The following is a 12,665-nucleotide window of genomic DNA, read 5'->3' on the forward strand; positions in this document are numbered from 1 at the left end:
GTGGGACTTGTGCTTTGTGTTGACAAGTGCTGGTGGTACTATCATTATTTCACCAGGACATGTTGTGCTTTGCTCAAGAAAAATATTGAAGTGGTTGAGAAGCAGATTTCCACTGCCTTGCTTTTATACTCAGGATTGACTTATCTGTGCTGCCACTTTCAGTCAAAAGTGCAGTCCCTTAGTTCCTAGTTATTGAATTGAAATCTCTGTCGGTGAACTGATGGGGAAACCTATGAACTTGTCAGCAAATCTGCCTCGTCCTGTGTTGCACATTCATTCTCGGATGTATGTTTTACCAGCTCACTTTGTTTCTAATGAGATCCTATGTACAATACTGTGGAACAAACATTCTGACAGATGTAGCATATTTTTTGATGTGCAGATGCCGGCGTCGGACTGGAGTGGGCACAGTAAGAAGTCTCTCAACACCAGGTTGAAGCCCAACAGGTTTATTTGGTCGCATGAGCTTTCGGAGCACTGCCCCTTCATCAGGTGACTCACCTGATGAAGGAGCAGTGCTCCGAAAGTTCGTGCTACCAAATAAACCTGTTGGGCTTCAACCTGGTGTTGAGAGACTTCTTACTGTGCATTTTTTTTCTGAGAGTGTTTAAATTTGGCAGTCCAGTCTGAGACCCTCGCCCTCACTTTCTCTTAATTCAGGTGAACACGAGGAAGTGGATTACTCTGAAAAGCTGAAGTTCAGTGATGACGAGGATGAAGAAATGTCAAGAGAAAGAAAAGAGAAATGGTTCGTATTTCACCTAGAATCGATTCATGAGCCACTGGATAAAATACTCATTTGTGAATCTTTTCTGATACAAAAAGTTGCATTTGTATCTGGCCTTATCGTGACCTCAGGACATCTCAAAGCACTTGGCAGCCAGTGAAAAACAACCTTGACTCCATTCCCAATATTATCCACTGACTTCCCAACTTCCTTGACCTTGATACTTGGTGATGTAAATGCTTCCCTCTCCATGAGCATGTCCCCCATCCCTTTTAAATCTGCTAGCAGTATTGCTCCCTACAAATAAACACCCTTGCAATCCACAGTCCCATCTCCAAGCTCTCTTCTCAGTCATTGAGCATGTTGTTGTCTCACAGATCTTTGCCCATTGCTATCTCAGCTCCTTGTTTGAATTGCTCCAGTTGGGTTTCCACTCTTCCCAAAGCATCATTGAAATAGCCCAAAACAAAGTCACCAACAACACCCTTCCTCGACTCTGTGTCTGCTATTTTTTGAGTACACCTCTACAAATAAGCACAAGTTATTGAGTTGTGTGTGTTAGGCCATCTCTAAAACTGAGCAAGGTGGAATAAGTCAAGGACAGCTTCTTCCCTGCTGTCATTGGACTTATGAATGGTCCGGTCACACATTAAGCAGATCTTTCTCTTCACCCTATCGGTAACTGCCACACTACATTCTTCACCCTATCCTTTCCTTCTCCCCTTTCTACTCTGTGAGCAGTATGCTTCTCTGTATAGCGTGCAAGAAACAATACTTTTCACTGCATCGTAATACATGTGACAATAATAAATCAAATCAATTCAAGTTGTACCTCGGAATTGTTGCATTGAGCTGTCTGTCTCATTTGCATTACATGCATGAACACAAGATAATAGTCTAACACTCAAAAACTTTATACCCTCTAGGGAAAGGGACATGAAAATGGTACGCCAACGTTCTTTAAATGCTAAGCTTGAAACAAAGATGGAGCCCTCCATGTGCAGTGAATCCATTTGGAGTAACCCATTACCCTCCAGTCAATCAAACCATGGCCTGCAGGATCCTGAGCCTCGGTGGAACCTATCTGCTGCTGAGACAAGGGTATTTTCAGTTCACTTAACCAAGTTGTATTTGTTTTGTCGTAACCGAGTCTATTTAGCTGAAATTACCAGCTGAGTGAATGTTTCAGAGTACGGTTGACCATCTTTGGAGCTAAATCCCCGACTGCGTCGTCAGCTGTACCATGTGCCTCACGACCGGCAGAGTCAGGTTTTTATTCAAATCGCTGCTGATGTTTAGCACCAACAATGTTAACATCATTTATACAGTGAAAGTGCTGACAAGTGCAAGGATTCAAAACGCAAATAGTAATTATAAACAAAAAAGCGCACACTTTCCCTTGGATGCACCCAGCTGCTCTCTCCTGGTTGGTATTGAAAAGCTAATGTTCAAATTGACTGCTGTAAGAGGCTGCGGCTTTGTTAAAGTTACCAGCAAAATGTTGCTTGTTGCTGTGAAACTGTATAATTACAGGAATTTGGATGGAACGAGTTGTAGAATCAGTTCCAATTTCTCAGTTTGTTTCTCAGATGAGGTCTGCAGAAGTGAGGGACAAAAATGTGACTGATATCCTTAGATTTAAGTTGCAGCATTACGTCTTGGAAGTGGCAAGCATATTGATGTTGTAGAGAAACAGACTCACCTCCTATTGCTGGTTCATGAATCAGTCAACTTTCAAGATGTGCTGCTATCCCAGTAGAGTTGTACAATCATAGGGCAACGAAAGAGGCCTTTTGGCCTATCATGGCTATGCAGCCTTATGAAGAGCCCTACCTAATTTGTCTCACTGTCAGCCACCCCTACAGATTTCTCCTTTTCAAGTCCAGTATATGTCCAGTTCCGTTTTGAAAAATATTGAATCTGTTTCCACCATATTCCAGATTATAAATAAATTGCTGCAATTTTAAAAAAATTATCCTAACTTTCCCCCTTTTATTTAACCTTAAATTTGTGTCCCCTGGTTTCTCTCCTGCCACCTCCTCTCCGCATAACACGGTGGCACAGTGGTTAACACTTCCGCCTCACGGTGCCAGGGACCCGGGTTTGATTCCCGGCTTGGGTCACTGCCTATGTGGAGTCTGCACGTTCTCCCCGTGTCTGCGTGGGTTTCTTCCGGCTGCTCCGGTTTCCTCCCACAGTCCGAAAGACATGCTGGTTAGGGTGCATTGGCCGTGCTAAATTCTCCCTCAGTGTACCCGAACAGGTGCCGGAGTGTGGCGACTAGGCGATTTTCACAGTAACTTCATTGCAGTGTTAATGTAAGCCTACTTATGACACTAATAAATAAACTTTAACTGAAATCCTTCATTTCTGGTAACTTAATAAATCTCTCAATGTCTCTCACACCTCCTCAAGAGCAGCCCATTGCTTTCTCCCATAACCCTGCAATCATATTTCCTTTTTAAGTCATTATTCACCCTTGAATTAAATTTGTTCCGCTGTCCTTTTGGGCAGCTTATTCTGAATCATAACTCGCTGTATTTTTTTAAAAACCTTCTCTCCCCTCTGCTTTTGTTAATGATCTTAAATCTTTATCCCTTTGATTATTGACCCTGCTGACAGTGGAAATTGATTTTTCTTGCTCAATCAAAAACTATTTGTGAGTTTAAGCAGCTCCATTAAATCGCTCTTTAATCTTTCTGCTCTAAGAATAATCTAGAATTTGGGAACACATTTTAAGAGGTCTTTCTCTTAAGCTGAGAGATGAGGAGGACTTTTTGTCTCAAAGAGTTGTCAGTCTGTGGAGGCTGGGTCATTGGATTTATTTAGATATTTGGTAGACAAAGGAGTTGAGGTAGAAGGAGGCCATTCGGCCCATCGCGTCTGCACCAACTCTCCAAACAGAGCAGGCTCCCCAGGGTCTATCCCCGTAACGCCATGCATTTAGCCCATTAACTCCCCAAATCTGCACATGCTGGGACACTTAAGGGGCAATTTAGCATGGCCACTCCATCGAACACGCACATCTTTGGACTGTGAGAGGGAACTGGAGCACCCGGAGGAAACCCACTCACACAAGTGGCGAATGTGCAAACTCCACACAGTCACCCAAGGCTGGAATCAAACCCTGGTCCCTGGCGCTGTGAGGCAGTAGTGCTAACTACTGTGCCACCGTGCAAGTGGAGCAGAGACCAAATTCAGATCAGCCATGATCTTATTGAGTGACAGAGCGGGCTCGAGGGGCTGAATGGTCTATTCCTATGCCCAAGTCCTATTTTCCTAACCTCAACTTCTCCAGTCTCTCCGAATAACTGAAGTCAGGTTTGTGGATGTTTCATTGTTGGGTATATTGAAAGCTGAAATATATAGGCGTTAAGATTTCCGAGAGACCCGCACATGTCCAAAGAGATGGCACAGTGGGGCAGCACGATGGCACAATGGGGCGGCACGGTGGCACAGTGGTTCGCACTGGTGCCTCACTGCGCCAGGGACCCGGGTTTGGTTCCAAGCTTGGGTCATTGTCTGTGTGGAGTTTGCACATTCTCCCCGTGTCTGCGTGGGTTTCCTCCGGGTGCTCCAGTTTCCTCCCACAGTCCAAAGATATGTGGGTTAGGTGGATTGGCCATGCTAAATTGCCCTTTAGTGTCAGTGGGACTGGCTAGGGTAAATGCAGGGGGTTATGGAGATAGGTCTTGTTTGGGATTGTGGTCAGTGCAGACTCGATGGGCTTAGTGGCCTCCTCCTGCACTGTAGGATTCTCTGTGTAGATCTTTCGGACTCCAGGGATGTGGGGAGCATGGTGGGAAAGTGGTGTTGAGACAGATGATCAGACATGAGCAGGCTCAAGGGGCTACTTGGTTTACACTTATTTCTTCTACTTACATTTGTTTTTGTAAATCTCTGCACCCGTTCCAAGGCCTTGACAGTTCTTCCTAAAGTGTGGTGCTAGAATTGGATGCAGTACCCTAATTTGAGGTCTAGCCAATAATTTACAAAAGTTTAGCTTAATATCTCAGATTTTTCCTTTATATACATCAACATGATTAAATATGATGCAAAGTAATTTATTAAGGAGCATTTGTTACATGGGATCTGATGGAAAGATGATGTGAAGCATATGTATGGTGTTGGCTCACCCAGGGAAAATCAGTGGCAGAAATCTTGATTCAAACCAACAGGCAAATTCCAACCTTGGGCAGTAGTCACCCATTCCCGCTGCCAAATTCTGAAACCCCTTTCATCCTGAATCTTCCCTTATCACAGACCAGTTAGCATTATCCTTGCTTCTCCATATGCATCGTCCAGGAGGAAGCAGGTTCCTGTATTTTCAAGATCAAAAGCTCACACTAATGTTGGAAAACATGTGTTTTGGGTTCAAAGCCTTCTTAAAAAGTTTTAAGTTTTAATAGTTTTATTTTTATTAGTCACAAGTAGGCTTACATTCACACTGTAATGAAGTTACCGTGAAAATCCCCTAGTCGCCACACTCCAGCGTCTGTTCGGGTACACTGAGGGGCAATTTAGCATTGCCAATTCACCTAATGTGCACGTTTTTGGACTGTGGGAGGAAACCGGAGCAGCCGGAGGAAACCCATGCAGATACGGGGAGAATGTGCAAACTCCACACAGACAGTGACCCAAGCCGGGAATCGAACCTGGGTCTCTGGGGCTGTGAGGCAGCAGTGCTAACCACTGTGCAGCAGCAGTGCTAACCACTGTGCAGCAGCAGTGCGAACCACTGTGAGGCAGCAATGCTAACCACTGTGCAGCAGCAGTGCTAACCACTGTGCAGCAGCAGTGCTAACCACTGTGCAGCAGCAGTGCGAACCACTGTGAGGCAGCAATGCTAACCACTGTGAGGCAGCAATGCTAACCACTGTGCAGCAGCAGTGCTAACCACTGTGCAGCAGCAGTGCTAACCACTGTGCAGCAGCAGTGCTAACCACTGTGAGGCAGCAATGCTAACCACTGTGAAGCAGCAGTGCGAGCCACTGTGCAGCAGCAGTGCTAACCACTGTGAGGCAGCAATGCTAACCACTGTGAGGCAGCAGTGCGAACCACTGTGCCACCGTGCCGTCCTCACGAACTTCTTGTTCTTGTCACGAACTGTTGAAGCATGAGGTTGAGGAGCGGTGGTAGGAAAGGGCTAAGATCAAGTGTAGTATGGATCGCCTGCACTTGGTTGAGGTCATTAGGTTACGCTGAGGCTTCATATGTTTCATATGAAGCAATTTTTAAAAGCGGCATCTCGGCCTTTTGGCTAAGATGCAAATGAGCTCAAGTCTTGGAGGAGGATCCTCCCCCTTCTCCAATCAGCTTGACTCATGTAGATCAGGCCCAGGACAGGGTGGTTTTGGTCTCCCGTCCTGTCTTGTCAGCCTGGATCTGAAATGTCTCAACTTGTTGAGACTCTGAATTGGATTTGATTTGATTGAATTGGAAAAGTATAAAAAAAAAGAGATTCAGACTGGACAAGGCAAGGTTTGACAGGACAATGAATTATTGAACTTTGGAGCCCCACAGAATCAGAGTTTCAATTTAAATATTCCTTTGGTCAGCATTTCAAAAGCTTCACCTCTTCCATTTCTTTCTTCAGGCTGGAGTCTTCCAAAAACTAACAGGAGTTAATAGATGGGCAGATGCCCACGTTGAGAAAGACGAAGTGTGGCGACAGCGGCCAACTTCTGGCACCAATGAACGCTCTGAGGCGTTGGAAAGAGTCAGGAGGAGACGCGAGGAGGAGGAACGACGGGCCCAGGAAGAGCGATTAGCTGCTTGTGCTGAAAAACTGAAGAAACTCGATCAGAAACGCGGAGTGATAGAAAACTCTGTTAAATTTGATGTACGGAAAAAGGATGATGCTGAAGCTAAGGAGGGCAAGGACTCAGCGTCTCTGTCCACACAGCAGAAACCTTACCCTGAGAACAAGCAGAATTTATCAAAAGGTACTGATGCCAGTTCTGGATCTGAAGGATGTTCTTGTTTAATTGGCATTGGAGCCATAACTCACAATGAAACATGAATAATTTTACTGATTGGTTATAGGCAATGTTCTCCTTCAGCCTTATTAGTTCTCAAAATTATTGTTAAATATAAAGTGTTTAAGTTTATTAGTGTCACAAGCAAGCTTACATTAACATTGCAATGAAGTCACTGTGAAAATCCCATAGTCGCCACACTCCGGCGTCTGTTCGGGTACACTGAGGGAGAATTTAGCACGGCCAATGCACCCTAATCAGCACGTCTTTCAGACTGTGGGAGGAAACCGGAGCACCCGGAGGAAACTCACGCAGGGAGAACGTGCAGACTCTGCACAGACAGTGACCCAAGTCAGGAATCGAACCCGGATCCCTGGCGCTGTGAGGCAGCAGTGCTAACCACTGTGCCACCGGGCCTTGTGATCATCAGCATCATCAAATCTTGCTGGTTTTTTTGTGCACTTGTGCCAAGCTTTTATTTGAGAGACTTAGTTTGAGTTATTGGGTCAAAAATGGAAATGTAGCCTAAATGGCAGTACAACATATAATTTGCTCACAATTACGATTATAGTGAATCAGCCTTTAATGAATTAACCCAGAGAACATTGTGTATGACTTGCATACAAAAGAATAACAAGTTTGCAAATTGCAAAACTACAGCAACTCACTTATTGGGATTTTCACAGTAACTTCACAGAATCCCACAGTGCAGAAGAGACCCGTCAGCCCATCGAGTCTGCACCGACGCATGAAATACCCTGACCTGCCCACCTAATCCCACTTGCCAGCACTTGGCCCATAGCCCTGAATGTTATGATGTGCCAAGTACTCACCCAGGTACTTTTTAAAGGATGTGAGGCATCCCGCCTCCACCCCCCTCCCAGGCAGCGCATTCCAGACCCTCACCACTTGCTGAGTAAAAACATTTTTTCCTCAATTCCCCCCTAAACCTCCCATCCCTCACTTTTAACTTGTGTTCCCTCATTACTGACCCTTCAACTAAGGGGAACAGCTGCTCCCTATCCACCCTGTCCATGCCCCTCATAATCTTGAACACCTCAATCAGGTCGCCCCTCAGTCTTTGCTCCAACGAAAACAACCCAAGCTTATCCAAGTTCCCTTCATAACTTAAATGTTCCATCCCAGGCATCATCCTGATGAATCTCCTCTGTACCCCCTCCAGTGCTTTCACATCCTTCCTATAATGTGGTGAACTTCATTACAATGTTGATGTGACACTAATAAATAAACTTTATCCAAAGTTCAGTCTCAACACTGCCACTATGGATGATCATCCTTTGTGAAATGTGTCAATGTTGCAATTCAACCTCTGATTTGTTCGACCAGATTCGCAGCTCCTTTGTTAATACTTTGCCTTTCACAGGGGGAAGCATCCCAAGGTACTTGGCTGTGGAGCAGATTGCTGAGCAGGATACAGTGAAGTTGAGGAGGATGGCCGATGGCACAGTTGGTGGGTAGATCTCGAGATGGTGGTGAAGAGGTTTACAGGGAGCATGGGGGCTGAGGAATAAGGATGGGGGAGGGCGGGGATCCCTTCATAGCTCTGCTACTTGAGTGAGTGGATCTATGGGACAGTGAGTAAATTTAAGGAGGAATTAAACAGATTTTTAATTGGTAATGGGTTGAAGGGTTATGGGGGGGGGGGGGGGGTGTAGGCAGGAAAATGGGGACGAGGAACTTATCAGCTATGATCGAACGGTGGAGCAGACTCGATGGGCCGAATGGCCTAATTCTGCTCCTATATCTTACGAAGGGAGGTTCAAGGAATTGTAGAGCCTGTGATGAACAAGACTACATTTCATACCTATGTTATATATCGAATACTGATACTTTGGGTGAGGAGAATGAGCTGGGTTTTATGAGGGGAAATATGAGCAACATTTTGAAGAATGTTTTCTCCAGTTCTGCCTGCCATGATTTGCACATACTTCAATTCAGAGAGTGGAATCTGCTAACCAACTGTCGATTTTCTGCTGTGGCAAATTTCAGAAAAATGTGAGCTGCCGGCGGAGCTTCCTGTCGAGGATAAGATGAAAAAAGAAGTTGCTGCAGCAATTGCAGAAATTGAGGATGATCACAGCAGACAGGGAAACGAGCCTGCACTGCCCATCCAAAACTACAGCAAGTTCCACAAGTCCCTACCTCCCAGATTCCAGCGACAACAGCAGGTATCTCCAACAGCACTTTTCCAATATGAATTTCAAACTGTAATAGGAACAGGAGTAGGTCACTTAACACCTGTTCAGCCATTCAGTGAGGTCAGGCTGACCTAGCTCCACCTTTGCTCTTAATACCTTGAGTTAACAAAAATCTATTATTCTTGAATTTTAAGTTAACATTTGGCCCAACATCAACTCCCTTTTGTGGAAGTTTTCTACTCTTCTATCACTCATTGTATGTAGAAGTTCTTCACTCCTGTCAGGTCTGGCTCTAGTTTTCAGACTATGTCCCTAGTGTTGGACTCCTCAAACAGCAGAAAGTTTCCCTCCCTTTCTCCCAGCAATTTCCCATGATTATCGTGAAAATTTCAATCTCCAATCACCCCAAAACCTTCTAATTTCCGGAAAATACAACTCTGTCCCTTTGCTTAATTCTTGCCGACCAGGTATATCACTTCTGAGACCATTTTATCCTTCCTAAGATGTGGTGCCCAGACATGAACACATTACTCTAGTGGTGTGGTCCATCCAAGACTCTGCATAGCAGTATATTTGAACATACAAATTGGGAACAAGAGTTGGCCACTCAACCACTTGATCCTTGCTTTACCATTCAGCAAGATCACGGCTGACCTGATTTTAGCCTCAGCTCCACATTCCTGTTTATCCCCCTCATAACCTTTCCCCCCTTGCTTTATTAAAAATCTATCTATCTCTGCCTTAAAAATATTCACAGACTCTACCTCAACTACCTTTTGAGGAAGAGAATTCCAAAGTCTCACCACCCTCTGAGAAAAAAGATTTTCCTCTTCTCTGTCCTAAATGGGCAACCCTTTATTCTGAAGCAGTGATCCCTCGATTCTCCCACAAAAGGGAACATCATCTCCGCATCCATCCTGTCAAGTCCCCTCAGGATCTTATATGTTTCAATCAGGTTGCCTCTTACTCTTCTAAATTCCAACCTGGCCTGTCCAATCTTTCCTTACAGGACAACCCACCCATTCCAGGAGTTAATCAAGTCAACCTTCTCTAAATTGCTTCCAATGCACTGACATCTTTCCTTAAATAAGGAGACCAATCTGTACACAGTACTCCAGATATGGTCTCACCAATGTCCTGTGTAACTTGGGGAGGTGATGGCCTAGTGGTATTATCACCAGACTATTAATCCAGAAACTCAGCAAATGTTCTGGGGCATGGCAGCTGGTGGAATTTGATAAAAAATAGCTGGAATTGAGAATCTACTGATGACCATGAAACCATTGTCGATTGTTGGAAAAACCCATCTGGTTCACTAATGTCCTTTAGGGAAGGAAATCTGCCATCCTTACCTGGTCTGGCCTACTTGTGACTCCAGAGCCACAGCAAGGTGGTTGACTCTCAACTGTCCTCGGGGAACTAGGGATGGGCAATAAATGCTGGCCAGCCAGTGACGCCCATGTCCCACAAGTGAATAAAAAAAACTGAAGCATAACTTTTATATTCAGTTCCCCTTGCTATAAATGTTAACGTTCTATTAGCTTTGCTGATTACTTGCTGCATATGCATACTAATGTTTTGCAATTCATGCACAAATACAACCAATTAAAAAGTGTAAATCTGTTTGTATTTTTCCTACTTGTGTACAACCAGGAGCAGCTGTTAAAGATGCAGCAGCGACAGCAGCAGCAGGGGCCTGTGATGCCACCCTCGGTTGCACCCCCTCATTCCCACTCACAGAGACATATCTATCCCAGTCCAGTTGCCCCACCCCCTCCACACATGCTTGGCTATGACCCCCGTTGGATGATGATGCCTTCGTACATGGATCCTCGACTAAGCCCAGGAAGGCCACCAATTGACTTCTTCCCCTCGGGGGTCCACCCCTCTGGTAAGTCAGAGTGGAGGTAAAGAATGATACAATTTTCTGGTGTTTTCTACCAGCACAGTCTGGTCTATGTGTGCGTTGCTCCAATAAAGGCCTCATTAGTCTGTTGTCGGCATGAATGGATCCGGTTACTTCCAGCCCTTCAGAACGTTGAGTGGAAACAGTCTCTCGTTAATTCTTGCTCATACTTCTGTGATCTTTGCTCAGTGTAATGTGACTAATACGGTAGAAATTGAAATTCCCAAATTACTGAATTCTATGCAGTAAAGTAGAATGGTCTTATTTGCCAATTATTTTGTGATTGGATTGCTGTCACTTCTCAGAAGGAGCTGCATGCAAAGGTGTATGTGGATTGTGTTGTTGTTTCCTTCATTTGTCCGCTCCTTTCTGGACCACTGCTAACTAGCTGCGACTGTGGTAGGCAGAATGCTTCCCAATCTCCAACCCACAAGACAATGCACAAGAGCATGGTGACTATTTGTCTGCCTTCTCTCAAAGTTTATTTATTAGTCACAAGTAGGCTTACATTCACACTGTAATGAAGTCACTGTGAAAATCCTCTAGTCGCCACACTCCGGCGCCTGTTCGAGTACACTGAGGGAGAATTTAGCATGGCCAATCCACCTAACCTGCACATTTTTGGACTGTGGGAGGAAACCGGAGCACTTGGAGGAAGCCCACGCAGACACAGGGAGAATGTGCAAACTCTGCACAGACAGTGACCCAAGTCGGGAATCGAACCCGGGTCCCAGGTGCTGTGAGGCAGCAGTGCTAACCACTGTGCTGCCATGCCTCTTCCTCTCATCTACCTATAACTGAAGAGCTGTTTGTTAGCTCTCACTTACCAACTGAGACAAAAGAGCAAAGGAAATCAGATTTATTTTCATGGGAATTCATGAAACTTTAGGAGTGACAGACCTAATGGTTCAATAAAGCAAAATTTAAGTTGGTTCCGTTTACTGTGTATATTCACTGGTTAAGCAGGGAGGGGATAATGTCCGACTAATTTTCGGTCAAAATTAGATTGTGTTTATTCTAAGAAGGATCTGTTTCTTATAGGAATGATGAAGCCTGTGATGCGCCCGGATCGCTCAGACGGTGTCACCTCAGGGTCTGAGCAGCACGACCGGCCTCCCATTCTGTTACAGGAAAGAAGAACCCCACCCACAGAGCCACAATTCAGCTGGGGTCAAGAGGACTATCCACCTCCTCCAAACCGGACTTTTATGTTAACCTCTCAGAGGTCACAAGAGGATAGTGGTACGGAAGAGAGAAATGCTAGGTGAGTATGATTGATAGCTAAAGACCCTTACTAAGTAAGTCGCAATAGAAGCAATCCCCTAATAAGATCTGTATGCACGTGGATTTGTATGCACTGACGATTGAAAATAGTCTCTCCAGACTTAAGATTAAATAAATTTGATGCAGACGATGTGTATTTGCTCTTTCGCTTAAAAATAGCTTTAAAATGGAATGTGAATAGATCAATCCAGTCTATAAACAGAAAATGCTGGAAATACTAGGGTCTTTGAGGAACTTTGATCTATTTTGGACAATTTACGAAAGTGCCTAGGATTTAAAGCTTGAAATTTTCACGTACTGTTCTCATCAGTAGCCCCTCCAAATTCTTTTTGTTCTGCACCGTCTGTTTATTGTATGTGAAGCATCTTTAAACTACCTTGGACAGTATCTGAAAGGGGATGACTTGTGAGTGGCCTGTACAGTGCTTTTTGGATTGCTGCGTGGCTGAATATGCAGCTTACAGGAAACATTGGTTCAGATTTTAGACTGTTTGATGTCACCACTGTATTTCCAGAGAGATTAGGAAATGTGAACCTTCTGGGGTCACATGCGCGCACGCGCGTACCCGCACACACACACACACACACAGCCATTATTTGTGATCCATTCAA

The 12,665-nt window shown here is 44.7% G+C and overlaps 1 protein-coding gene across 6 annotated transcripts in view; it reads left to right on the forward strand.

Annotated features, from left to right (window-relative positions):
* Positions 1-12,665, forward strand: part of prrc2b (proline-rich coiled-coil 2B) — a 59,849-nt gene that overhangs the window by 11,478 nt on the left and 35,706 nt on the right. For all 6 annotated transcript variants that reach the window (XM_078206743.1, XM_078206747.1, XM_078206744.1 and 3 more), the window contains exons 9-15: positions 661-748; positions 1,654-1,828; positions 6,324-6,672; positions 8,090-8,176; positions 8,716-8,894; positions 10,518-10,755; positions 11,812-12,034. In XM_078206743.1, the coding sequence (XP_078062869.1) occupies positions 661-748; positions 1,654-1,828; positions 6,324-6,672; positions 8,090-8,176; positions 8,716-8,894; positions 10,518-10,755; positions 11,812-12,034 (1,339 nt within the window). The remainder of the gene's footprint in view (positions 1-660; positions 749-1,653; positions 1,829-6,323; positions 6,673-8,089; positions 8,177-8,715; positions 8,895-10,517; positions 10,756-11,811; positions 12,035-12,665) is intronic.

The sequence above is a fragment of the Mustelus asterias genome, unplaced genomic scaffold (assembly GCF_964213995.1).
Source record: "Mustelus asterias unplaced genomic scaffold, sMusAst1.hap1.1 HAP1_SCAFFOLD_1751, whole genome shotgun sequence".
In the NCBI taxonomy this organism is placed as follows: Eukaryota; Metazoa; Chordata; class Chondrichthyes; order Carcharhiniformes; family Triakidae; genus Mustelus; species Mustelus asterias.